The following is a 27,743-nucleotide window of genomic DNA, read 5'->3' as shown; positions in this document are numbered from 1 at the left end:
ACAAGAGCCAGTTTGGTTTGGGTGACTTGACTTTTGCACCATGAAGTAAAATTTTCAAACATTTTGATATTTTTAATGTTTTGTTTTTTAACATCATGAATCCTTCTGAGTCCTCCCCGTTTCCTGGTGTGGCCCGGGCCTAGCTGTTTCTTCCAGGCTCTTGCTGTTGCCGCTGGCCTTCACCCTCTCACCCTCCCTCCCTCCCTCGCTCACTCATCTGGCAGGAGCAGCATTCCATCTTCCCTGGCTGCAGGAGCAGAGGCAGCCAGAGCAACATGGCGGGCCTGGAGCAAAGACCAGCCAGCTCTGGTAGGGAAGGGTTCACTAGCTCCCTGGGACTTGCAAGGGGGAGAAAGACTACATAACAAGTAAAATAATGTATAAATATTAAAATTAAAGTAGTGTCCCTATTTCACAGATTTCCACTTATCCTGGAAAGGGAAGGGAGGGAAGACTGTACTAAAAAAATTCTGCAATTGTTTATCAGGGTGGCTGAGATAGTGATACCTTTGTCTTCTGATGTATGCAAACTTTCATTATATAGATAAAAGTTAAAATATGTATGTATGTATATATGTATGTTCTACAAAGGATCCTAAATGGCTGGAGCAAACATGCACATTTCTGTAACACCCCTAGGCAGCGCGAACACTGGGAACCAACACGGAGGCCAATATACAATCTAATATCTTTATTAAAACAATAAAAGTTTCAAACAAATATAAGCAGAGTAGATAGTCAAACAGTTGACCTTTTAGAAAAGATCAGTAATAGTCCAGAGAAAGAAAGTTATATGTCCAATATTAGAGTCCAAAGTCCAAAATCCAATAACCAAAACACACTCAAACCTAATGGAAGTTTGAGTGGGGGAAAGAGCAAAGTTCCTTAGGGAAGTACTTGAAATAATAGTCCAGAACAGGGTGCAAGACAAGGCAAGGCAATTCGTGGTGGATCTGAAACACAGTCCAAACTTGGCAAGGGATGAGACGCTACGCCCGGTCTACTTGAGAGTAAGCGCACCAACGGGCCGCTTAGAAACACAGGATCAAGAGACGATGTATTCTTCCGTTAGAAGTCCAGTTGACACCGCAACAAAGATTCTCTGCACAGAACATTTATTGAAGTCCAAAAGCTTCCCCCAAGCAGGTGCGTGTCTCCCCAAAAGTTCCCAAGAGAACGAGCTGCTAATAACAAGATGCCAGATGCCTGCCTCCTCAAAACTTCCCAGGAGAACTGACTTAGCCACAATCTCCTTGCTCCGCTAATCTCACACTTCTCCTTAAACTTTGTTTTCGAGAGTGATCTGTTTGGAAATTAGCCCTTCTATCAAATTCTAAACTCTCCGGCAATCCGGGAAGAGCTGGCAACATTTCAAGGGCATTCCTAATTGGCTCTGCAATGTCAACAGGAGACATCTGGAAAGGGATAGAATCTTGCTGCGGTGGGAAAAAACCCAAATCTTCATTTTGACCCGCAATGGCTGCTGGATCAGGGGCCAAAGGTACCTGAGACATCACAATTTCCTTCATTATCAAACTTAAAATACTGGTGAAGCTTCAATTGGAAAATCCACCCCTTTTTTGCAACCACAAGAGGGCGGTATATAGAAAGGCAACCTCAGAAGGAGAGATAAAAATGGAAGAAGGCTAGAAGAAAGGCAGCAGGGAGACACTCTGGAACAGGGCTTTTCCTCTCACGACACCTCTTGGACTGATAAATTATCCTGTGACCCCAGACATAAAGGTATATAAAATCGGTATAGAAATCAAAAACTTACAGATAACAAATCAGCGTTTGCAAGGCTTGCTAAGCAGGCTGGTTTTCCTTTTTATGAAGTACAGCTGAAGCATTTTCTGCACAACAGATTCATGTAAATACCTACAACAGCCACTAGGTGGCAATCAATAATCTTTTACTGTTGCCAAATTCTTTGTGAGACCTACATTGAGATAAAGGGTTAGAATCCATCTTTAAGAAGCAGTGCTGGAGAAGGGCCAGCGTGTTGCCATGGAGGCTTTCTCTGTGAGGTGGGCAAAGATGGGAGGGAGCTGGAGCAGGGAGAAAGTGCTTTAGAAGGCTAAACGTGGGTAATCATCCAGTCCTTAACAGAATAGAATCCTATTTTTGGAGCTGCGTATTTTTTATGCCTGGAGAAACAAATTAATTAACCTGAGTGAATCGGTGTTAAGACGCCTTTATGATTTTTGTGAATGGTCCCATTACAAAAGGCATACCTGGGCAATGCGGGATTTATAGAATCATAGAGTTGGAAGAGACCTTGTACAACCCCCTGCCAAGAAGCAGGAAAATCGCATTCAAAGCATGCCTGATAGATGGCTATACAGCCTCTGCTTAAAAGCCTCTAAAGAAGGAGCCTCCATTGCTGAACAACTCTCACGGTTAGGAAGTTCTTCCTAATATTCAGGTGGAATCTCCTTTCCTGTAGTTTGAAGCCATTGTTCCACATTCTAGTCTCCAGGGCAGCAGAAAACAAACTTGCTCCCTCCTCCCTATGACTTTCCCTCACATATTTATACATGGTCCTCATTATGTCTCCTCTCAGCCCTCTCTTCTGCAGTCTAAACATGCCCAGTTCTTTAAGCTGCTCCTCATAGGGCTTTTTCTCCAGACCCTTGATCATTTTAGTCACTCTCCTCTGGACCCATTCCAGCATGTCAACATCTACCTTTAGTTGCGGTGCCCAGAATTGGACACAGTGTGATTCCAGGTGTGGTCTGACCAAGGCGGAATAGAGGGGTAGCAAGACTTTCCTGGATCTAGACACTATACTCCTATTTATGCAGGCCAAAAACCCATTGGCTTTTTTAGCTGCAGCATGACATTGTTGGTTCATGTTTAACTTGTTGTCCAAGAGGACTACAAGATCTTTTTCACACGTACTGCTGTCGAGCCAGGCGTCCCCCATTCTGTATCTTTGCATTTCCTTTTTTCTGCCTAAGTGGAGTATTTTGCATTTGTCCCTGTTGAACTTCATTTTGTTAGTTTTGGCCCATTTCTTTAATCTGTTAAGATCGTTTTGAATTCTGCTCCTGTCTTCTGAAATACAGTAGAGTTCTGGTTAACTGAGCCTCCATATTATCCGAGGCACAGCCGGGGGCGCCCCTCCCTCTCCCTCTCCTTCTCTTGAGTGAAGGGAGCTCCAGAGGAGAGGGAAGAGGAAGCGCCCTGCGATCGCTGCAGCCGTGCTCGTGGGGTGCTTCCCAAGGGGCGAGGGCTCGCCGAGGGACATCTCCCCGGATCTCCCTCGGACAGGCCCTTGCTGGAGGAAAAAGTTTCCTCCAGCAAGGGCCTGGCCGAGGTAGATCCGGGGAGACTCCCTCGGCGAGCCCTCGCCCCTTGGGAAGCACCTGTGAGCGTTGCTAGGCAGCAGCACTCACGGGTGCTTCCCTAAACCGGATTGCCGGGAGGGATAATAGGGCCTCCCGGCAATCTGAGCAGTTCCGGTTATCCGAGATTGGGCCCGCCCCTTTATCTCAGATAACTAGGACTCCACTGTATTGGCTATCTCTCCCACTTTGGTGCCGTCTGCAAACTTGATGATCATGCCTTCTAACCCTTCATCTAGTTATTCATAAGATAGTTTTTCTGACTCAATAGCCTGGCTGCAAGTGTGAGGCAGTGGGAGTGTCTGTAGTAATCTCATTTGACCAGTACTTACACCAGAAATTTTGTCAGATAGTGTCAACTCAGCTGCAGAGACGCAAAACAAGGTTCCAGGTCCTTTATTCTGGGCAAATCTTGTTAAACATCACACTATAGCAGGTGAAAAAATGATAGTTTCCCAGAGGCTGGGCAGCCATGTTCTCTTCAGAAGAAGTACAGGCCAGAGAGAGAAGGGAGGAGTTATTGCATCATAACCAGGGGTACAGAAAGCCAAGAGGGCCAAACTATAAATCAAACACAGTATGGCGATGCATATACCATACCCTGGGGCGTAACAATAGTTGTATATAAATTTACCTTCAGGCTATGTGTAAAGGGTGGGATACGAGTGGGCTTGGGCTGTGGCGCAGGCTGGAGAGCAGCTGCAATCAATCACTGCAATGAATCACTCTGACCAGGAGGTCATGAGTTCGAGGCCCGGCTCGGAGCCTATGTTTGTTTGTCTTTGTTCTATGTTAAAAGGCATTGAATGTTTGCCTATATGTGTAATGTGATCCACCCTGAGTCCCCTTCGGGGTGAGAAGGGCGGAACATAAATGCTGTAAATAAATAAATAAATAAATAAATAAATACAACACAGAAAGGAATGTCGTGTTTAGAGTTGGGTCCCACCTCCATAAATATTTCATTATGGGCATATATTTCAAGGCAGGTAACCCAAAATCCCACATGTTTCTGGTCTCCAGTAGTTCTGGATCAGGGGCCCTTGACATGTTCTCTCTGGAAGAGGCACTGTGGGTGAACAATGGAATTGTGTGTTGTCGAAGGCTTTCATGGCCAGATTCACTGGGTCTCTGTGAGTTTTCTGGGCTGTATGGCCATGTTCCAGAAGCATTCTATTATGATGTTTTGCCCACATCTATGGCAGGCATCCTCAAATGTTGTGAGGTTTGTTGGAAACTAAGCGAGTGAGACTGGCAAATAGAGGGAGAAAACGTGGAGGCAGTGAGAGGCTTTGTATTTCTAGGTGCAAAGATTACTGCAGACACAGACTGAAGCCAGGAAATCAGAAGGCGTTTACTTCTTGGGAGGAGAACAATTACCAACCTCGACAAAATAGTGAAGAGCAGAGACATCACACTGGCAACACATGTTTAAAGCAATGGTATTCCCCATAGTAACCTATGGATGTGAGAGCTGGACCATAAGGAAGGCTGAGTGAAGGAAGAGACGCTTTTGAACTGTGGTATTGGAAGAAAATCCTGAGAGTGCCTTGGACTGCAAGAAGATCCAACCAGTCCATCCTCCAGGAAATAAAGCCCGACTGCTCACTGGAGGAAAGGATATTAAAGGCAAAGATGAAGTACTTTGGCCACATAATGAGAAGACAGGAAAGTCTGGAGAAGATAATGATACTGGGGAAAATGGAAGGAAAAAGGAAGAGGGACCGACCAAGGGCAAGATGGATAGAAGGTATCCTTGAAGTGACTGGCTTGACCTTGAAGGAGCTGGGGGTGGTGACGGCCGACAGGGAGCTCTGGCATAGGCTGGTCCATGAGGTCACGAAGAGTCGGAAGCCCAGATTGTTTAATGTCTGGAATTCCCGTTTTCAGAGTGTTATTCGTAATTTACTGTCGAGATTTTAGAGTTTTTTTTAAATACGGTAGCCAAATTTTGTTCATTTTCATGCTTTCCTCCTTTCTGTTTGTGGATTCCAGTGTTTAATCTTTGTAGTCTGACATGGTGGTTGTGAGAGTGGCCCAGCATTTCTGTGTTCTCAAATAATATGCTGTGTCCAGGTTGGTTCATCAAGTGCTCTTCTATGGCTGGCTTCTATGCTTTAGTCTGCAGTGCCTTTCATGTTCCTTGAATGGAATGGTGTATTATACCCAGGACGAGGGGAACGTGAAGGGGCCGAAGTACAGGCGGTTTTTATTACTGTTGCTGCTGCTGCCGCCGCCTGGCGTGAGCCTTCCCGCCCCGCCCCCGCCACACAAGAGAGGAGCCTCCCTTCTTTTCCAGCCTATCCGAAGCCGCCCTTCTCCCCGCCTCCTTCCACGGAGCGTCTCCTTCGCTACGCTCTTGGCGTGGCGTTGCTCCTCACAAGACGGGCATTGTTCCCTTCCCAGATACGCCATTGGCGTTCGGGTCCAGTCCGGCTTTACGGAGGCAGCGTAAGGGCTCAACGACAGGAGGAGGCTCTGTGTTAACGGGCGAGCCATTCTTCATCGCGCCTTACGCCCTTTGCGTCGGCGGGAGGAACGTTACTCTCCGCCTTTTGCGCCGGCGGCGTAGCGTGCTTCAAGATGGCGTCGCGCTCGTCGTCGTCGGCGACGGTGGCGGTGTCCGGGGCGCTGGCGGGGACCTCGGCGGCGTGGGAGGAGCTGCGGAGGGGGTTGCGGAAGCGGCGGGCGGCGAGCGGCATCTGAAGAGAGAGGCGAGGCGTCGAGGCCTTCCTTTCCCAGCTCTCCTCCTCCCTCCCTGCCTGCCTTCCTTCCTTCCTTCGGGTGGGTGGGCCTGGCCCCCCGCTCCCCTCACGGCGGAGGATGATGAAGCTCAAGTCCAACCAGACGCGCACCTACGACGGCGACGGGTACAAGAAGCGGGCCGCTTGCCTCTGCTTCCGCAACGAGAGCGAGGAAGAGGTGGGTGAGGAGAGGAATGGCGGAGCGGGGACAGAATGGGACACTCGCCGGGATTGAGAGGGAGAGGAGGGGGCGTGGCGAGGGGCCGTGAGAGAGAGACAGAGAGAGAGAGAGAGAGAGAGATGGCGAAGAAGCGGCTTCTGGAAAGGCTTTCAGGCCCCATTCACAGTGCCATATCAGGCTCTTACAGTAGGCGTGGGCGAACTTGGGCTCTGTGGGTGTTTTGGACTTCATCTCCCACCATTCCTAACAGCCTCAGGCCCTTCCTTTTCCCCTTCAGCCAAGCGGATGAAGGGGAAAAGGAAAGGGCCTGAGGCTGTTAGGAATGGTGGGAGTTGAAGTCCAAAACACCCACAGGGCCCAAGTTTGCCTGTGCCTGAGTTACAGGCAGTCCCCGAGGTATAAAGCGGCTTCTGGTTAAGGACAGGCGTGAGACAACGGGAAGTGAGAGAAATCTACCCCTAGGAAGGGGACATCAACTCCTGAAAGAGTTATCATGGGGAAAAGGTGCTTCCACTGAAACTTTTATCACCGATCCTGGTTTCCACAACAAGCCTCCCCCCCCCCCCCCCCCAATCCCATTCTCACCGGGACAGAAAGTGAGGTGAATTCTTCCGAACAGGGGCACAGGCCGCCTAACAAACCCCACAGGGGTGTTAATAAAAACTTTTATTCTTATACACTGACTCCATCTCCCCAAAGGGACTCGGCTGGGCCTGGGGGGGTGGAGGTAAAGTACCCCAAGTCAAAGAATAAAATAAACACACAGTACAATATGATAAAATATAACAATAGTGTATAAAGACAACAATTTAAAACTCAGAACGCCCAATGACCTATGGTGACAACTACCAATGGTTTATTGACTGAAATAAAGGTGGCTGACTGACCGAGAACTACCGTAAGACACGGCCAAACTGTAAGCAGGACAAGGAAGTGGGATAATGCAATATGTTGCTAAGGAACAGGGCATGGGATGAAAGTGCAGTGCTCTCCCATTGATTGTAGACCATTCGGGCTAGATGTTCTCAAAGACTTGTTTAAACATCCAGGTCTTCAAATCCTTACGGAAGGAGGACAGTGTGGGGGCCTGCCTAATCTCCATGGGGAGGGCGGTCCAAATCCGGGAGGCCACCACCAAGAAGGCCCTGTCCCTCATCCCCACCAACTGCGCTTGTGACAGTGGTGGGACCGAGAGGAGGGCCCTCCTGGCAGATCATAACACTCAAGCAGGTACATGAGGGGATGCGGCCATGAAAATATGCAGGGCCCAAACCATACCCCTTCCTTATATAATCAGAATCTACAATATATACATTTTGGATGGAGCTACACTTTAAAAATGTACCTTTTCTGACTTGAACATACATATTCAATTTAAGAACAAACCTACAGAACATATTTTGTTCGTAACTTGGGAACTGCCTGTACATGGCAGTGTAGCCACTTTGAGTCCCTTTTGGGGAGATAAAGTGGGGTATAAGTAAATATAATAATAATAGACACATATCCAATTCAATGCACTTAAGCTGCATTATATGGCAGTGTCGAAAGGGCCTCAAAGTGACCCTGCCTGGGGGTATTTGTACAGCTTGAGCATCCCTGATCCTGAATCCCAAAATATAAAATACAAACATAAAATCTTACCTCTTTTTATAGAGTTGCAAGCTTTGTAGATAAAAGGAATGCTGTGGATGTACCATATCTTGATTTCAGTGAGGCCTTCGACAAGATCCCTGCGTGTTATTCTCACAAAGATAGTAAAATGTGGGCTAGGCAATGCTTCTGTTACGTGGATTGGGAATTGGTTGACTGGCCGAAGCCAAAGGGTGCTCACCAATGGTTCCTCTTCATCCTGGAGAGAAGTGACTAGTGGGGTGCCACAGGGTTTTGTTGTGGGCTCAGTGCTGTTCAACATCTTTATTAATGACTTAGATCAGTGGTCCTCAACTTGTGAGTCCCCAGATGTTTTGGCCTTCAACCCCCAGAAATCCTGACAGCTGGTAAACTGGCTGGGATTTCTGAGAGTTGTAGGCCAAAACACCTGGGGACCCACAGGCTGAGAACCACTGACTTAGATGAAAGTTTAGAGAGTATACTTCTGTAATTTGTAGATGACACCAAATTGGGAGGGATACCTAATACTCCCAAGGACAGAATCAGAATTCAGATAATTAGACCACTGGGCCAAAACTAACAAAATGAATTTCAACAGAAATGTTTGCTACTACATGTAAGCAATAGAAATGAAATTCTCAGATGTAGGGTGGGTGACGTAGCCCCGGTGGCGAAGTGTGTTAAAGCGCTGAGCTGTTGAACTTGCCGATCGAAAGGTCCCAGGTTCAAATCCCGGGAGCGGAGTGAGCGCCCGCTGTTAGCTCCAGCTTCTGCCAACCTAGCAGTTCGAAAACATGCCAATGTGAGTAGATCAATAGGCACCGCTCCGGCGGGAAGTTAACAGCGCTCCATGCAGTCATGCCGGCCACATGATCTTGGAGGGGTCTACAGACAACGCCGGCTCTTCAGCTTAGAAATGGAAATGAGCACCAACCCTCAGAGTCAGACGTAACTGGACTTAACGTCAGGGGAAACCTTTACCTTTACCTTGGGTGGGTGACAGCATGTGAAAGAGATCTAGGAGTCTTAGTAGACCACAAACGGAACCTGAGTGAACAATGTGCTGCGGCAACTAAAAAGCCACAGTGATTTTAGGTTGTGTAGTGTCAAGATCTAGGGAAGTCATTGTTCCATTCTATTCTGCTTTGGTCATCTGGAGTACTCTGGGCATGAGGCTGGGCATTGTGGGCTAGCATACAGATGCTGAGTATCTGGGCCCTCCAGGTGTTCTGCGTTACAGTTGCACAAGGTGAAGGTTTCTTCTAGGTAGTGCCATTTTGCCAGATTGTCTTTTGATCTGCCAGCTCCACTTCTGAGTCTGTTCAGGGGCTTCCAAGTTGCCCAGTTGTGGTTCAGTTCTGGCCACCACAGTTCATGAAGGACATAGATGAAATGTTTCCAGAGAAGGGTGACCACAACGATTGAAGTTTTGGAAGCCAAGCCCTGTGAGAAACTGCTGAGGGGAACTGGGTACATAGAAGAGGTGGGAAGCTTGTTTTCTGCTGCTTTGGAGACTAGGACATAGTGCAGTGGATTCCAATTCCAGAAAAAGAGATTCTACCTATATTTGAGGAAGAACTTCCTAATGGTAAGAGCTGTTCGGCAGTGGAATATACTGCCTCGCAAGGTAGTAGAATCTCCTTCTCTGGAGGTTTTTAAACAGAGGCTTGAATGCCATCTGGTGGGGTGCTTTGTTCTGTATGAATGGCTCTTCTGGTCTCTTCCAATCTTATGATTCTGTGATCAAGCACTATTGGGTTCTAGTTAATCTCCAGTCTTATTGTCCCAGCTAAGAGTGGCATGGACATCTATCAAACCAGCAGGACTGACTTGGAACTACAATCTGGTAGAAGTGAGCACTTCATATTAAATCTGAGGTCCCATCTACATTGACCATTTAGTGCAGTTCCGAGCTAGCTTCAAACAGCAGCAGCTATACAACAAACTTTCGATCATTTTGGTCACTCTTCTCTGGACATATTCTAGCCTGTAATATCCTTCTTGAATTATGTTCTAGCCCAGTGGTTCTCAACCTGTGGGTCCCCAGGTGTTTTGGCTTACAACTCTCAGAAATCCTAGCCAGTTTACCAGCTCTTAGGATTTCTGAGAGTTGAAGACCAAAACATCTGGGGACTCACAGGTTGAGAACCACTGTTCTAGCCTGTCAATATCCTTCTTGAATTATTGATGGGTCAAATGTCAATTCTTTGATTGATGAATCAGAGGATTTTTTAAAAAGTAGAAATGTGGTTATACAGTACATCTAAAACAGTGGTTCTCAATGTGGGGTCCCCAGATGTTTTTGGCCTACAACTCCCAGAAATCTCAGCCAGTTTACCAGCTGTTAGGCTTTTTGGGAGTTGAAGGCCAAAAACGTCTGGGGACCCCCATGTTGAGAACCACTGGTCTAAAGGGAGTAAAACAATAAGGGGTAAAAATCAACAGTGAGTGAGGTTCATAGAATTGTTTCTGTAGTTGTATGTTTAGTATGCATATGTTAGTGTAGGTATGGGTTAGCTTAGTGTGTTTGTTTTAGATTTGTAAGATGTAATGGCTATATAGCTGGTTAGTTTTAGTTATATGATGCAGTTTGTAAGAGTGTAACAGGTGTTTTCTGGTTAAAAATATGAAAACAGGAGTCTGTTTCTAGGCAAGAAGTGTATATGAATGCCACACACCTATTTGGTAGCTTCCTGTGTACATGATTTGCTCTGGTGATCACAACATCTTTTGAGGAAGAGAACTTTGTCCGAAGCACTGTGTAAGCGCTGTTTCTCTGCCTGTCCTGGAGCTATGCAATGTATATAGTGTTTATTGGTTACTGACTAACACAAGAAAAAAAAATCTGGGTTGTTTTTCCTCTCTTTTTTCAGATGGACAAGTTTTCATTATATAAAATTTTAATAAGAGCAATCCAGACTTTCTTAAGGTAGGAAAGGAGATGAACCTTATTAGAAGTAAGGAGGCTCACTGCCAGAAATCACTTTCAATTAAAGATGAAGTCAAGCCTGCCTACAAATAATCTGCAGTAATTTTATCTAAGGTGTGACTAGCTTAAAGGATTTTTACATCTTGAAGGCTGCTTTCCTAGAGAAAGTATTCATCTCCTAGGACTAGTTAATGTGGAAATAAAGGTAAATGTTGGTTTAAAATGGTCTAGTCTTCTAGATGTGCAGGACCTGAAGCTTTTGGAAGTGCCAAACTACTTGACATTTTTTGGAAATACCAGGAATAGTTTAGTTGTGCTTTTTTGTACTTGTAGGTGATTGGATTGAATAGCTCTTGGGACACCTTCTAACTTTTTGATACTGTGATTAAATACTCAAGGGAAGTAAGGACAGGTGAACCAATAACTTACTCTTATATATGAAAAGGAAGTGATTCACCAGGACTTGATCATCTTACCTTTGGTTTGTACATATAGAAAGTGTGCAATGTAATTCTGTGCACAGACATTCTGCAGTGAGCTCTGCAATTTTCTGTTGGAGTTTATGTTCAAGTAAATATGGGCAAATGCATGCACATTTAGGATTGCAGCCTAAAGGAGAGTGATACCAATGAAGTGGCAGTCACCAGAGTTTTTGAAAAGAGCAATGGGAATTGTCTGTTTGTTTTATTAGCTGTTATTGCTAAAACAGAAGTTACAGTGGCTCCATACATAGAATGCTATTCAAGATGTAAATAGACTGTTAGTTTATAAGGTCATGTGAGAGTAATAGAGAACATAAAATTGTCTCAGTTTCTAGAGCTGCATAAATGACTCAGTTCAATGTAGGAGAAGTTTATTCTAAAAGAGTAATTAAGAAAATAAGAGAGCTCAACATGGTGATGGGAAAGAACCTCTCTTCTCCCAAATAAAGAAAGCATGCCAAATGAAAGATTTAAAATAATGGATTCTGATATGAACTGGTGTGGCATGCTATGGTATGGGATTTGGCTAAGGTCTAGTTTTGGCATGCTTAACCAAGCACATCATATGACATGGCAGAAAGAAATCTGATTTTGGATTTATTAAAAAAAACTGGGAGAAAAGGGATGAACTATTTACCAAAAATTGCCATTAAAGTAGCTTGAAAGTGGTTTTGATTTAGACTGGGTCATATGGACCAATTATATAAATATACATAAACTGAAAGGAATATGAATTTAAATTGTTCTTTCTTAAGGCAGAACATATTTAGAATACTGTATTTTATGCCAAATTAGATTATATTTCTGATAAAAGAATGTGATTCCAATGAGATCTTGTTTCATTCAAATATTTTATAATAGACTGGTGTATTCAAAACACTTTTGAACACTGTTTTGTTAATCCTTACAATAAATATCTAAAGTAGGTCAAGTTTTTTTATCCCCATACTGCACCTTGGAAGCTGAGGCTAAAAAAGAGCAGCTTACCTTTGGCTACATAATGACTTCATAGTTGAGCTGAGATTAGAATTAAAAACTTCCCAGGAGTCCTAAGTAAATAATGCAGTAGTACACTTTCTTAGTATTACACTGCACAATTTACTTGAACATCAAAGTAAATGTCTTCCATTATGGGGTCATCTATACAGACATTTCAGTTGGTTCAGGCCAATCTCCTAGCAATCCAGAGCAGTTGAAACTGAGTTGTTACAAGCTGTATATTGCCAGATAAATGTTTTGCTGGCTTCCACAGTTACCTCATCATGCTAGACTGAAGTTTGCAGTACACCTGCTGGACGATCTGCATGATAGAGCTGCAGAACAGCAGAGACCCAAAGACTGTTGTTCCCTCTTTCTCCCTGCAAACCATCTTGGTGATATAGGAAGTAAGATTGCTGGAGCTTACAGCTAGATACTCTCAGTGGGTACGAAACATACAGTATTTCATTTTATAACCTCTTTTCCCAAGATCTGGGAGTCAAAGCAGCTTACAGAAGTTAAAACATGAAGAAGTAAAAATATAATCAAACTATTGGTAAGATTAAAGGCAATTTAGAAGTACTATATATACTTGTGTATAAGTTGACCTTGTTTTGCATTTTGATACGATCTGTAGATTAGTCAGTGGTCATTCTGCAGAAAGGGGAAAATCACCAATACAGTTTTAGGGTGAGTTGCCCCAGGCTGCGGTATCAGGCATTCAAAAGTCAAGAAGTGATGCCAGCAATAGAGAGTGAAATAATTTGGTGCATCCTTCAGATTCTCTTGAGGCAGACTAAGCTTTTGCCACTCTAATCAGAGAAAGGAATACAGTAGAGTCTCACTTATCCAACATAAACGGGCCGGCAGAACGTTGGATAAGCGAATATGTTGGATAATAAGGAGAGATTAAGGAAACACCTATTAAACATCAAATTTAGGTTATGATTTTACAAATTAAGCACCCAAACATCATGTTATACAACAAATTTTACCGAAAAAGTAGTTCAATGCGCAGTAATACTATGTAGTAATTACTGTATTTACGAATTTAGCACCAAAATATCATGATATATTGAAAACATTGACTACAAAAATGCGTTGGATAATCCAGAACATTGGATAAGCGAGTGTTGGATAAGTGAGATTCTACTGTAATATGAAATAATTACTGTGGTAGAATAATACAGAACAATATAATCTCTAAAAACCAGGACAGTAAATAAAGAACAACACTCTGAAAGCAGGGAAATTGGGAATTCCAGAAAGGAAACAATCAGGGCCAGCTAACACCTCCCAAGAAAGGATTCTTCCAGAAAGGAAGCTGAGAAGAGAGTGAAGCAGTGTGTATTACAAAGTCGTCGTTATCATCATCATCATCATCATCATCATTATAATGTTGCTGTGAACCGTGAAAATGAATATAGTCTGCCTCCAAGTATTCAAAAACACTAAAATCAGAATATATAAAAATTACTGTGGTATAATAAAACAGAACAATACAATCTCTTAAATCAGAACACTAAATAAAGAACAACACTCTGAAAACAGGGGAATTCCACACAGGAAACAATCAGGGCCAGCTAACACTTCCCAACAAACTATTCCCATCACCAAAGTCTGACAAATCCTCTGTTTTCTGAGGGCCACAGACAGTAGAAGCACATAAAATATCACAAAGTACACCACTTTGAAAACAAGGGAATTCCAGACAGGAAACAATCAGGGCCAGCTAACATCTCCCAACATAAAATTCACTCAGGGAGGAAACAGCCAGGCTTTAAAGCTGCAAGGCCATTACATGCTAATCATTTTGCCTAATTTCAGCATTCATACTTGCCTCCAACAGACAAAAAAACAACAATCAGAAATATTGTATATTCACAAGCTTTAGGAAATAATATCCCCTGATGGCGCAGCATATTAAAGCACTGAGCTGCTGAACTTCTGGACTGAAAGGTCGCAGGTTTGAATTGGGGGAGCGGAGAGAGCCCCCACTGTTAGCCCCAGCTTCTACCAACCCTAAAGTTCAAAAACATGCAGATGAGAGTAGATGAATAGGTATTGCTCCGGCGGGAAGGTAACGGTGCTCCATGCAGTCATGCCACATAACCTTGGAGGAGTCTACAGACAACGCTGGCTCTTCGGCTTAGAAATGGAGATAAGCACCAACCCCCAGAGTCAGACACGACTGGATTTAACGTCCGGGGAAAACCATTACCCTTTACCTTAACTACCACTAATTCCTCAATGCTTTATTTCCCATACCACCATACTTCACCACAGCAACGCATGGCCGGGCACAGCTAGTAAATGTTATAAATAAATAAATATGTGAGGGGAACAAAACATATTTCAGACTAGTGCTTGTGTCCAGTTTTCAAAGCGACCATAGTCTTAACTAGAACAGTTGGACAGGGTGATCAAAATGTTTACTCTTTCATATTAGAAATGGGAAGCTGATATTACAACTAAAAGGTCAGCAAAACCTTTGTGGTGATTCCTGGGTCTTTTGTCACAGGAGGAAAAATATACTGTGTTGTCAGTGAGTGTCCTGGATGCCTCTATTTTTCCAAATAAGACTTTTTTCTGACATAATTCACTGGGTTGCAGATGAGAAATAATTGTGCATAATGCTTTACCATCTGTTCTTTTAGAGATGTATATTGAAAAGGAGCTTAAATTTAAGGTTTTCTGAACAAGTCTAGTATCATACAGTGTCATTCCACCGAGGGGTGCACTTTTCTCTGGAGAATAGGGAGGGTGTGATTTTCTGTCCTTCACACAGCTCCCTGTAGATCAGTGGTTCTCAACCTAGTTTCCCCAGATGTTTTTGGCCTACAACTCTCAGAAATCCCAGCCAGTTTTCCAGCTGTTAGGATTTCTGGGAGTCGAAGGCCAAAATCATCTGGGGACTCCAGGTTGAGAACCACTCAGTATGTTTTAGAGTAGCAGGATCTTTATGATGAGATGGTACACTTTTAAAAATCTTGACTGACCCTTATAGTAGTAGACCTTATGGTGACTACGGATCCATCTGCATTGTAAAATAAATGTAGTTTGATACCTTTTGAATTTCCATGGCTTACTGCTATGGAATACACTATGCCTGTATATGTGTATAGCAGAAAGAGCTGTTCTCTATCCCTTGCGCTGAGATGAGAGGTCCTTCCTATACTCTCTCACTCCTTCTCTCTTCCCATCTCTACAACTGTAAGAACAGAGCCGCATGGCTTGGCCAGTATGTAGGGAGGCACAGACTGGTGCATGTTACGTTCCACATGCACCATGCAGGATCTCAGTTTCTAAATTGGTATTCTGTGCTCACCATAGGGTTGTGGTTTTTGCTGTTTTGAAAGAGCTTTAATACACATTAGAACATCCAAATAAATAAGATGAAAGGATTAGTAGCCAGTTGTTTTTTATCAGCTTTTTTGTGGTCACTGAGTATTTCGGATAAAGGCCTTTGCAAAATAACATTTTGGAAATTATACAGATCTGGGGAGCTTTCCAACCCATACCACTGGTCTTGGAATTATTTTGTTGTGGGCATGTGTTAAAAGCAAAAAGAATCCCTCTTTATTCTTTTTCAGTCATTGCCAGAACTGCATGCTCGACACTTAGTTCATGATGTTTAACAGTTTTTCCCTCAGTCTCATAATGATCATCATCCTGTTCTTAGAAATGCCATTCCTTGATCATGCACTATTGTCATCATGCAGTAACAGACTAGAAGAATTCGAAGTTCCTTTTGAGCAAATGCAGCTATGCATTTGCTCAAAAGGTAATGCTATGCTGCATTACCTCGTGAACATATAAGTAGTTTTAACTCCCCACTTTAAAAAAAATCTCAATCAGAATTCATAGTCATCTTCTGAATTGCTGTGTTTTTGCAGGTCTACTCTCTGTTCATACAAAATAATTATTGAGATGGATGCTGGAGGAAAATTGCAAATGGTTTGCTTTTTGCAGAGGCTTCCAAATTAGAGGAGTGCCTTTGTGCTTGATGGAGCCAATCCCAAATCCTCTTGGGGTTAATGCTAAACACTATTTCTCTTCATGCCCTGGGGTATTGTGTTTTGTGATAGATTTGGTGTTGGTGGTACTTTATGGTAGATTTATGTATGTAGAAATATTTGAAAGTATAATTATGATCTCCAGGGTTGACATAGCTCTCTTACTAATGAAAAAAAAAAGTGTGCTTTCAAGTTCTTTCTGGCTTATGGAATCCTAAGGCAACCCTGTTTTGGGGTTTTCAATATATGTTCTTATTATTTCCCGGTGGGTCATCAAGAGTGTTTCAAAAAGTCATGAGAGATGCTTTCACTTTTTTAGCCAGCTTCTCAGTTTTGACAATAAAATAATTTTGGAAGATTGTGTTTTGTATTGTCATTAATATGGTTAATTGTCACTCATTACAAGTGGTGCCTTTTTTGAAAAAGAAACAGTGAAAGCTCAAGGGATAATGATGTAACACTGGATATCTTTCACTGAGGACAAACCATAATCCCACATCAAGCAAACTAGGATCATTGTTTGTAAATAAGTTCACAAATGTTAGTGACTGGTTACATGATTACTGGTCTGAGCTATTTCTCTTCATCTTGATTTAGATGTATGTGTCTCAGGGACAAAAATGAAAAAGTGTTGATATTAGAGAAATATTTCATTTTTTAGCTGTCAACATTTATAGGGTTGGAAAAATGTTGTATAAGAAATACCGTGCCTAAAATGTTCTGTCAGACGTTAAGACCCTTGAAATCATTAGGTGGGTCTTGGTGCTTTTCCAAAGAATTATATGTTCTTGTTGCAAGCATGGGCAAACTTTGGCCCTCCAGGTGTTTTGATTTCAACTCTCACAATAACAGTCAGTAGGCTGTTAGGAATTGTGGGAGTTGAAGCTTTAAACACCTGGAGGGCCAAAGTTTGTCCATGCCTGTCTTATTGGATACTATATGGCTTTTAAGAACAAGGGAACAACAGATCTATCAGCATTTTCTTCATTCAGATGGAACATCATGCTGCAAGTTGATTGCTCTTCAAAAATAAGGAAAGCACCTCTGTTCTCTCGGTGTTTGTGTGTGTGCAATGAAGCTTCCTAGGGATATAAGCACATTGCCCTGGTTTTTTTTTTCTAGTACTGTTATTCTTAGCAGTTTTTTTTTTGCCAGAATAGCAGCCATTTAGCATTGGCAGTGAATTTAGCTAAAAGGAAACAGCAGTGGTAAAGTTGGTCATGTGTAAAATGTTAATTGGAAAGCTTCTTGAATAAATTGGATTCCAAATTCTTTCTCACTCTTTTAAGAAATACTATTAGGGGGGTGGGTATGCATGCATATGCCTTCAGGTTGCTTGTCAATTTATAGTGATCCCATAGATTTTGTAGGGTTTTATTAGGCAAAAATTACTATTGAGGTGGTTTAGCCAGTTCATTTCTCTACAATATTCCACAGATTTTTCTTTCTAATTTTGAAGGGTAAGGTATCCTTTCCCATTTCATAAATTCAATTATGGCCTCAGAACTACTAGTTCTCTTATTTTTCCTGTACTTATATCATTTACTATTGAGTTATTCTAGAGGTTCCTCTCCCTCCTTCATTCTCTCTGCCATTTGATCACTTTGCTGACAGGTCATGGGAGTGAAGTGAGTATTAGGCTCCAATTCCTGGTTGTGTCCTTACAGTGAGTTGAGAAATCCAATATGTTTGTATGTAAAGTTGAAAGTCTGTCCTAGAATATGTGGAGATGTTATGCCGGAAGTTTTGTTCAGTGGGACATTGAAGTTTCGCACAGCCCTTTCAGGCATGAGTTGTGTTATTTAAATAATAAATTAAATAAATGTGTTAAGCATGTAGTTACCTCACGCCATTTGAAATCAAATGTGTCTGATGTTTAACTGATTAGATAATTGCTTTGACTTTTACTGAATAACTGCTTAAAACAGTCTTCTCATCCTTTTATTGCTGAGAAAAATCATATCTGATAAATCTTTTTTGTACCTTTTGTCCTTTCTTAACTGCTCTTTGATTCTCCATTGAGGAACTACTGGAGGATTTTCCTTGTGTATCCAAACTTGATTGATTAGATTGTAGGGTGGTGTTGGAGCACACAGTCCTAAAGCATTTAAGCCTATCACATTTTTATTTCTTTTTGGCCAAGACAGGTGTATAATAGACTTTCATTCTTTCCTAGCCAAGAAAATGAAGGAGGCTTCTTGTTCCAGCAGGTTTCCTTAGAATGTAATCAGAAGAGTGCTTTAAACAGTAGCTGTCTCCAAGGAAGTACTCTTCTATTGAAAAATAATGTTGAAAGAAGTTTTCCTTCCCTCCAATGAAATTGGGCTGCTAATATATTTAGAAAGGGCCATGGAGCAAGTGCAGTTGATGCTGAATAGAAAAGCATCAAAAGTGTTTTGATGTAGGACTTTTATTGTAAAAACTAACAATTGTGTTTCAGCTGTTAAAATAGCAATAAAATACCCTGTGCCAAGTATGTTTCTTGTAATAGTTGTGGTGTTGTAGTGAATTTTACCATAAATACTGATATTCTGTTAGATACTACAGAATTGCCTAAGATCTCCAGATTTTTAAAGTTTTTATGGTCTCAGTGCTTCACTTTCATGGCTCTGCACCTGTTCCGATCATCCTTGAAGTCTTTGGGAAAACTGAGTGTTTTGACAGCTGACCTGCTTTCCTCCTGATGGTGCAACCAATGTGTGTGAATGTACAGGTGACACCAATTACAAGTAAGCAGTCTGCCCTCAAAGAGTTTGCAAAGATCTCTGAGATCTTTGTAAAATGTTTTGAAAGTGATGTGACAGTTTGACTAGCTTAAATTCTTGGATGGGTGGATAATATATTGAGCTCTAGAAATTGCATATGAGATATGCTGGGGGTTATACATGTATTTACACATGTGCATATCCATGCACATACGCAATTGCAATTCTTATAAAGTTGGACATTTTCTTACCAAGCATCAAGCATATCTTCTTTCTGACTAGATGGCCTTTGTAGTCTCAACCCTACAATTCTGTGAAATGGCTGTTTTCCCTAATTGATCAGAAACAAGAAGTGGGAAAGCAAAGGTCTCAAACACATGTTGGCCTAGAGTAGGCATGGGGCTGCATTGTGGGCCTGGCCAGAAGGGCAGAGCCAGGAGGAAGAGGAGCCAGGCTCACACTGGGTGGGGAGGGCCCAGGAAAGGATGGGGCCAGGAGGGGGCAGGGCAGGGCTGGGGCTGCTTGCCCCATCCTTACGTTGGGAGGAAGGCAGGACACGCAGCGACTGCCCCAATCCACCTTCCCATCCTCCTCCACTGATCCTTGGGCTGTCCTCTTGCATTATGCTGAGAGAAGAGTGAGACAGGCGGTGGCTGAGTGTGCTCTGGAGGGCTGTCAGCTGCCGCGTGCCTTCCTCAAACCGTCCTCCTGGCATAAGAATGGGGTTGCTCATACCATCCTTATGCCGGGAGGAGGGAGAGACACATGGTGGCTGAGAACGCTTCAGAGGGCTCTAAGCTGCTATGTGCCTTCCTCAAGCCATCCTCCCGGCATAAAGATGGGGTCACTCGTACCATCCGTATGCTGGGAGGAGGGTGAGACACACGGTAGCTGAGAGAACTCCAGAGGGCTCTCCTCCCCCATCTTTTTGGCATTAGGATGTGGCAGGACACTGTGTCCTTATGACAAGAGGACAGGGAAAATGAGGAGGGCCCGAGGTAAGCGCCCAGGGGGCCGCATCCGGCCCCCGAGCCTTAGTTTGCCCATGTCTGGCCTAGACGTATACACAGTGTTCAAGCCATTGTTAATGTGGGCTAGTGAGCACTGCAGGAAGAATGGTTACAGTTTACTACAGAAGCTAATTCAGTCTTCCTGACACATATAAATTGTGAAGAAGCAGAATGGGAGAGTAGAGGGAAGAAGTGGTACTAGTAGTTTTATTAATGGGTAACTTAAAACAAGGCAGTTGAGCTGGGAAGAGATGCTACATGACTTGTTACTTAAGCAAATTAACATACAGAACAGGAAAATAAATGTGTTATCTTCCAAAGCTGCTTGTTTTAGCTCTGTGTGTAAAAAATGAAAGGTCATTAGATCTGCCCAAATGTAGTTTGGTGTTTTTTTGGGCAGGGGGATCATCCCATAGAAGAGCTATCTGTTAGATATCTGTAGTTATCAGTGAAGCATTGTGCTGAATGGGTGCAGAGTGGTTTTGTATTCTTTCTTTGCTGTGCTCTGGGATGGTGGTTTTCATTTGTACAGTAAGAACTTTCCCATTGAAGCCAGAAGTAAGGCCCCCCTCCCAAATTAATGTAGAATATAAACTGCACAGTCTTAGTTTGCTTTCTCTTATTCTGCTGTGAATTATTCATGTAATAGTAAATAGTTCCAGATTAGTATAGCTTTCACTCTTAGGGTGGCATTCTCATTTAGCTCCAAAGTACAGCCGGAACTGCAGCACAACAATTAAACATTCTTCAGTGCTACTCATTTACTTCGTTAACAATACTGGTCCTGAGAAGAAATCAGTGTGAAGAGTTAGTTCTTTTGTTTCTTTTAATACCACCCATTTGATGTGAAGCCTTCATCATGTCACTTGGAAATGGCTGAACTCTTTAAAAGGGCTTTTTAGATTAGCAGTGTTGGAAGAAGTGGTTTGTTTTTTTTTTGGTCAATTATGGTTGAATTTACGAATGAATATAAAGTGGCCAAGGTTTTCAAGGCTGTTTTTACATGGTTGTCTGGGAAAAAGAAAGAGATGGCCAGCTCTTTCATAGCAGTAACAGAAAAATATGTGTAAGCCATGAATCTTATGGAAGACTCATATTTTATGTAGTATGTAAGAACCCGAATTCTTTTTTAAAAACTAGAATTCTTGTGTGAATACATAAAATTAAGTTGCACATTGTCACATAGTAATAGCATAGAAGTCATCCTGACATAGGAGTATTCTAGTATCAGGTTTGGTCTTATTCTGGGATTTCCCCCCTCAAATTTGCGCAATATCTTAGTCACTGGGAAGAAGATCATTATAGCACTTGCATTTACAAACAGAAAAAGGTCTCACTTGTTAAAGCTTTTTAATAATGAAGTTATTTTTATGTGATGTCAACCAATGCATCAAGTGTTTTATTTTGTTAGAGATGAGCATGTGATTTTGCCTCTTTTCAGCAAAATTGATGTAAACTGATCTCAATTATTTGACAAGAATGCCCACTTGAATGTTGCCATTAGAGAAAACAAATCTTCATAGTCAGTGCCCTTCTACATGTTCTGCCACCATTAAGGACTAGGTTAATGGGAACATAGGTTGAGGACTTCTGGCCACATTCATTGTTCGGTTTAGAGATACTGTACAAAGGCTTAATTTAGAAATAGTTCATTTAATGTATTTTAAGTGTCAGAAACATGGAAAATTAGAGTATACATGATAGCTAATTAATGCAATAGAGTGATTTTAAATTATTTGATACAGCACTGTGGTTTTGTTTACTGTTCACAGTCTGGTACAGGTATGCCTCCGGTAATTAAGTACATGTGTTCCTAGGTTTTACTTGTTTAATAGAAAATTTGGTACCAAAGGCAGGGATCTCATGGAAAGACTACGCATACATTCCTGGACCAGAACAAAGTTCAACATGATTCAACAAATATATTTTTTTATCTTAAACTAACAGTATAATGTAAAATGAAACTACCAGGTTAGATAAGCCCATGAGTAAATGAAAACATTTAGAACTTTTTAAATGTCACTTAAAATTCCTAACCTCAAAATAGGAAGGCAGTTGGATGTGCATAAAAAGACTGTAAAAAGGAGTTTCTTTGTCAGATGCTTTGTTGACTGAGGCATGCCTGTATTAAGGATGTTGTGCTCTTAATTTAGTTTGAAATTGCATTTAGTGCCCAGTTTTTGTCAAAAGATGATTTAGAAATATTATGAGAAATATTTGCTTCACACTTTACAATGTAATAAATAGAAAACAACATTCTGTCTTAAAATTTTGTGTGTGTGTTGTTCTTCTGCTCAGACTTGAAAATAATTCAGATTTCCCAATGCCAATTTCAGGTGATTGGTACTAAGGATTTTCCAAGTCTGTTTGAACTTCAGATATTCCACACATTTTGAAGATTTAGTTCAGAATAGTCTGTGTTGTAATTGTTTTCAAACCAAACATCCAAAGAAATATCTTTTAGGGTGTCTTACTTTGCTGGGTTTGACTTTCTTCTTTTTTGTTAAATGTATGTACACCTATTTTAAAGTAAAGGAAAAACATCTGTCTGGTTCTGGAGTATGTGCCCTATTCAGACTAGATTAGTAGCCTCATCACACTAGAGCATGAATACACTTTAAATCTGGTTTCTACCTCCTGCAGAATTCTGGGGTTTGTAGTTTGGTGAGACCCAGGACCTGTTTGGCTGAGCTGTTTAAAGCCCCCCTCCTTAAAGTGGATTTAAAGTAGATTTAAAGTAGATCCAAGCTCTAGTGTGATGAGGTCCTGAATCTAAATAAATTTAGTGGAACATACTTCCAGTTAGATGTTTTAACTGATCTACTTGTTCTGTATCTTTGGGCCTGTGTCCCGTGTAGCCGCCCCGAGTCCCTGCTGGGAGATGGTGGCTGGGTAGAAAAATAAAGTTACTTACTTACTTACTTAGAAGTGGTGGTACCTCAGCTTAGTCTAGATCAGACCCTATGAATTTTAGCATAAAGGTAGCCAATGATGTGCCCGCTCTCACCTGAACAGTGTTCACACTCCCAGCTGAGCTATATTTAGCAAGATAGATGTTTTTAGATAATGATTCAGAGGGATTTAAAGTATAGCGCTCTGCTTTTGCTTAAAGTTAATCCCCCTTTCTTTGTATAGTTGTTCATTTTCAAGTGTCATAAAAACAAACAACATTTTATAATTAGGTAAAAATTATGATTTAGATATCCATTTTTGGACACTAAATAATCACTTTTACAAAAAGACTGATATTTAAATGAGAACCTTTGTTTGTTGGTTTTACAGTGTCTGTAAATTTTTTATACATAAACCTGCATATTAAAGCAGATTGTTAAATTTGAGGATTGGTGTCAAGTAAGCATAAACAAAGGCATCTGATGCCCTTTTTGTGTCGGTGTACTTTTAAACTAAACATAGCACATGCTTCCTTTCTACTCACTTTCCTTTGAAACATCCCAATTCAGATTCAAGTTCTAATTTGCAAACTGTGACCTAAATGAAAGGCCTCTATCCTTTCAGCTTTCAGTTCAGAATTCTGTGGTCTGATCATTTTCTTTAGAGACGAGGGATGTTTTATTGCGCTGGTGTAAAGTAACTGTTGATAGCAAAAAGTTTGCCAACTGTCGGCAAAGGAGGGCCCATTTGCAGAACCAGCAATTCACCGGAGGGTACAGATTACAAACTTGTCAGTAAGACATCTCTCTCACCTTCTCTTTCTTTGGTTTTCTCTCTCTTTTTCTCTGGAAGAATAAGTAATATTGAAGTTGTTCTGAAATAAAGGCAGCTAGAGAGAAAATGTGATGTATAGTAACAAATACCTTTAGGGTGTAATAACTTTTTACAAAAAAGGCCTAGTTTGAATAATATATAAAATTCTGGTTTAACTCTCATAAACTTTGAGGTATGACGAGTATGGAAGATTTTGTTTTGCTTTTTTTTAAAAAATGTAGTATTATCTTCATATATGGACCTACTCTTACCTACTATGGAATAAGAATACTGAATCAATTATATTGCAATCTTTTGGCAAAGTCAGGGTTGCTGTCATCTTTTCCTAATAGAACATCTTTGTCAAAGGATTTATTAGCTGAGATATGTCTTTTATCCAGTCAGAACTCAGTAATAAAAGAATATGTTTGGATTTCATTGCATTTATATTTTCAGTCAGGACCTATGAAATAGGAGACAATTCTCTCCTGCTTAGTCTTCTTGTCAAGCTTGCATCACTTTCCAGGATTGTCTGGCCTTTCCGGAGCTCATTTATCTTCATTTGGCAAATGTAGAAGTAGTCCATATTTTGAGACCAAGCTTTTGCTTGCGCCAGCAGATTTTGGAAACTAGCCAACCTATCATTATCTGCAATTTTATATTATAAGGTTGTACCAATTATATAATGAAAATGTATACACTGTAATCATAAACTATGTTCTTATTGGTAGGTGTTGTTAGTGAGCAGTAGTCGTCATCCAGATAGATGGATCGTTCCAGGAGGTGGTATGGAGCCTGAAGAAGAGCCTAGCGTGGCTGCTGTACGGGAAGTTTGCGAAGAGGTACGTTTCCAAAATACGTTTGTGTTAGCTGCCAGTGATATGTATTAATTTATTCTCATTGTTCGGTGGTTATTTTCAGGCTGTGTATCTTGGAGAAATGCTTAAACATTTCTAAATTTATAATACCCATTTGCTTATTTAAATTATTCCTATTTTAATACTTAAATGGCTTTAAATGGTTGAAATTTGATTTTATTGATATGTCACTATGGGATCTTGTGACACACAACAGGATATAAATATTGTAATTGATCAGTAAACTAATTTATTATATTTGCAAACTTAACATTTCATAGATCTGATGGAGTATAGTTCAGAAAAATCCCATACCATTACAAAATTTTCTGTTAATTTTATTGCAATAAATACAGTAACTGTCTGAAAAATGCAATATGTACTGTATGTGTGCCATCTAGTTCAACCCTTTGTTGATTTTGTCAAGATTCATGATTATGCAAACAATTGTTAATTTCCTATTAGTAATTTAGAGTGATGTAAATTCATCTTACATTATCATAACCCACTTTTTGGCCATTTCACAGGTTGGCATTCTATTCCAAACACAATGACCAATTCTCTTCTACCCACCTTGTAAGCTACACAGTCCCCCACCACAGCCATTTTAAGGTTATTAGAGTCCAATGGAGGGGGCAATTAGGAGCAACTTAATAATTTCCTTTATAGGAACAGGCAGCAGGAATATAATCTGCAAGATTGCCTCCAGAGCCTATGGACTTGGAGGTCCCTGCATGTACCTGTTGCATGCATCCAGCAAAAGAATCATCGCTGTGTGTGTTATTGCTGATTTTTCTGCTTTGGCAGCCAAGGAATGATCATATTATGGTGAATGACAGGCTTACAAAGGGCCTAGGAGACAGGGTAGTATAATCAGATGTAGCTGTATGAAACAAGTATGTCTTTTGCTGCAGGATCTTGGGCAATAGTTGGAGTGTTCTCTGGGCAAAATTACAAAGAGTTTCATAGGAAAGAAACATATACTTTTGTTGAGGCTAGTAATTTTGAAAAAAAAAACATGTGCATGCCATTCAGAATTGGCTGGTTGTTTGTTTGAACTGCCGAACTATTGAAAATATAAGAAACAGCTGCATTTGTTTATAGAAGTATTGTCACTTACCAGTAACCCAAGACAGCCTATGGATGTGGCTGGATTGCTGGAATTATTTTGACATAATACACAGTATACGAAGAAACTGACATAAACCTCCATTTTGAGCATTCTCCCTTCCACTTCACACATGTAGAATTTTCAAGTTTTCATTCCTGGTTAGCAACAATCAGTAAAGATCCTGTGTAGCAATCTTGTATATTAAGCTCACTTACAAGTTGGCATGTTTAATAGGGCAAGGTATCAATCTAGGATTGGATCCTTCTTTGCTCAGCAGGAGCCAGGGTTTAACACTTTCTCTGTGACCTGAGTTGGCTGTAAATGAGAGGGAATGTTGTTTGAGAATATTAAGTCATAACACTAAAGTCTTACATACAGCTTTTCTCTCAGCCCAACGCAGCGAACTGCTAGATTGGGAACAGTTTTGGCCAGGTTTAGAAGATTGAGGGGTATATTGGTCTTGTATTGATGATTATCCAGCTGTATTCTAAGCTGAACCTCTTAGAAAAAATTCAACCAGATGGCATATTGCTGATGTGGTGATGGCAACAAAGTATTCTCTTTTCACTATAGTTTATAAGAATTGCGAGACTTTTTAATATAGTTAGGGAGAAATAAAAAGTAGGTTTAATACCACATCAGATAAAATATGATAACATTTTCCTCCTTGGTGCATATTTCTTTCTGGAGATATATATTTCAGTCTTATTGTGGAAAATGTCTGAAGCATATGCTAGAATCAAAGCAGGGGCATATATGACATCACCTGGGAAACAGCACCTCAAAAGTTCTGCTTCTACTGGTCCCCAATAAACCTCAGACCTACATGAACCAGACACCTTGATGAGGGAGATATCCTGATTTCACATAATTGTGTCCTTTATGCAGTAACAACAATATGTTGAACTTGGCCTGGTTGCAAACTGGGCTAATTATTTTATAGTAACGAACAATTTAGTAAGATGCATCTAATCAGAAAAAAATGATTCAGCTGTAGATACGAATATATACACAGTATGTTTGCTTGTTTTTTTATTATTCAGTATTTACTGTATTTATTCTATATGGAGGTTCATAACGTACAACAAAATAGAGGTCATCAGTAGGGCAAAGTGGGGTGCATCTCTTTCTAGTGAATCTTCGGTACTTTCAAGGGAAGCAGATCTGAACCAGGGCTTGCAATTCATTAGTAGGTCCATCTCTGCAGTTGTGCTAAAATAAATTGAACCTACACAGGTGCCCTAATGTGATTTTCTCAGTTTGCATTCATTTTAACAAGGCTTGGTGAGGATGATTTTCTCAACAGATTGAATCCCATGTGGATTATCATGTGTGTATTTCATTTGGAATTTATTTAAAAAATTAAGTAAGCAAAATAACTTGGGTATGAAGATTGAAAGATTGTTTTAATGCTGGAATGTGACACTGATCTATGAGATTGCTTTCTCTTTTATTCCATAAGGACTTGATTGATAAAATCTGTTCTGTTTTAAAATTAAGGTATCAAGTGATGGAAATGCTTAACATAGTTTATGAATATGCTGAGTTAATGTCAGTCCCTTTACTCATATTATTTTACATGAATTGACACTTCCAGTATTCTCTCTCCCCTTTATTTATAAACCTGTTAGTCAAAAGGCCAAGCTACATATGACATGGGAGATTTGTGTTTGGGTCTTAGTGTCTTTCTCTTTAAAGCCTAAAAGCAGCCAACACGTGCTAGAGCAGTGATATTGGACTAGTGGGTGTTCAAGCTTTCCCCCTGATTTTTATATTTGATACTCTGGCCCCCCAGGAGCTATTAGTTCCCTGAAACTAGAGAATACAGTAATGATTCAGGTGCTGACTGCATCTTGTATTTTTCCTGGCAAGACTTAAAGCAGCTATGAGGAAGGGTGTTATTTTAATTATAAAATGTTGCTATTGCAGACCAGGATTATATTGCAACTCTCTCCCCCCCCCCCCCCCTCCACAAAGTTCCTTCTTCGGCTTTGAAAAAGGTGTTGAGAGGACTTGATCCTAAATCTCCCACATCATACGTATTATGGATTATATTGAAATAAA

At 41.1% G+C, this 27,743-nt stretch overlaps 1 protein-coding gene across 1 annotated transcript in view; it reads left to right on the top strand.

Moving 5' to 3' along the window:
- The first annotated feature begins 5,715 nt into the window (after positions 1-5,715).
- nudt3 (nudix hydrolase 3) overlaps positions 5,716-27,743 on the top strand; it is a 38,102-nt gene continuing 16,074 nt past the window's right edge. Inside the window, exons 1-2 of the mRNA XM_062978475.1 lie at positions 5,716-6,269; positions 24,443-24,553. Of these exons, the coding sequence (XP_062834545.1) occupies positions 6,171-6,269; positions 24,443-24,553 (210 nt within the window). The 5' untranslated portion in view covers positions 5,716-6,170. The remainder of the gene's footprint in view (positions 6,270-24,442; positions 24,554-27,743) is intronic.

This window comes from Anolis carolinensis, chromosome 4 (assembly GCF_035594765.1).
Source record: "Anolis carolinensis isolate JA03-04 chromosome 4, rAnoCar3.1.pri, whole genome shotgun sequence".
Lineage (NCBI taxonomy): Eukaryota > Metazoa > Chordata > Lepidosauria > Squamata > Dactyloidae > Anolis > Anolis carolinensis.
This window is presented reverse-complemented; position numbering and strand designations above follow the sequence as displayed.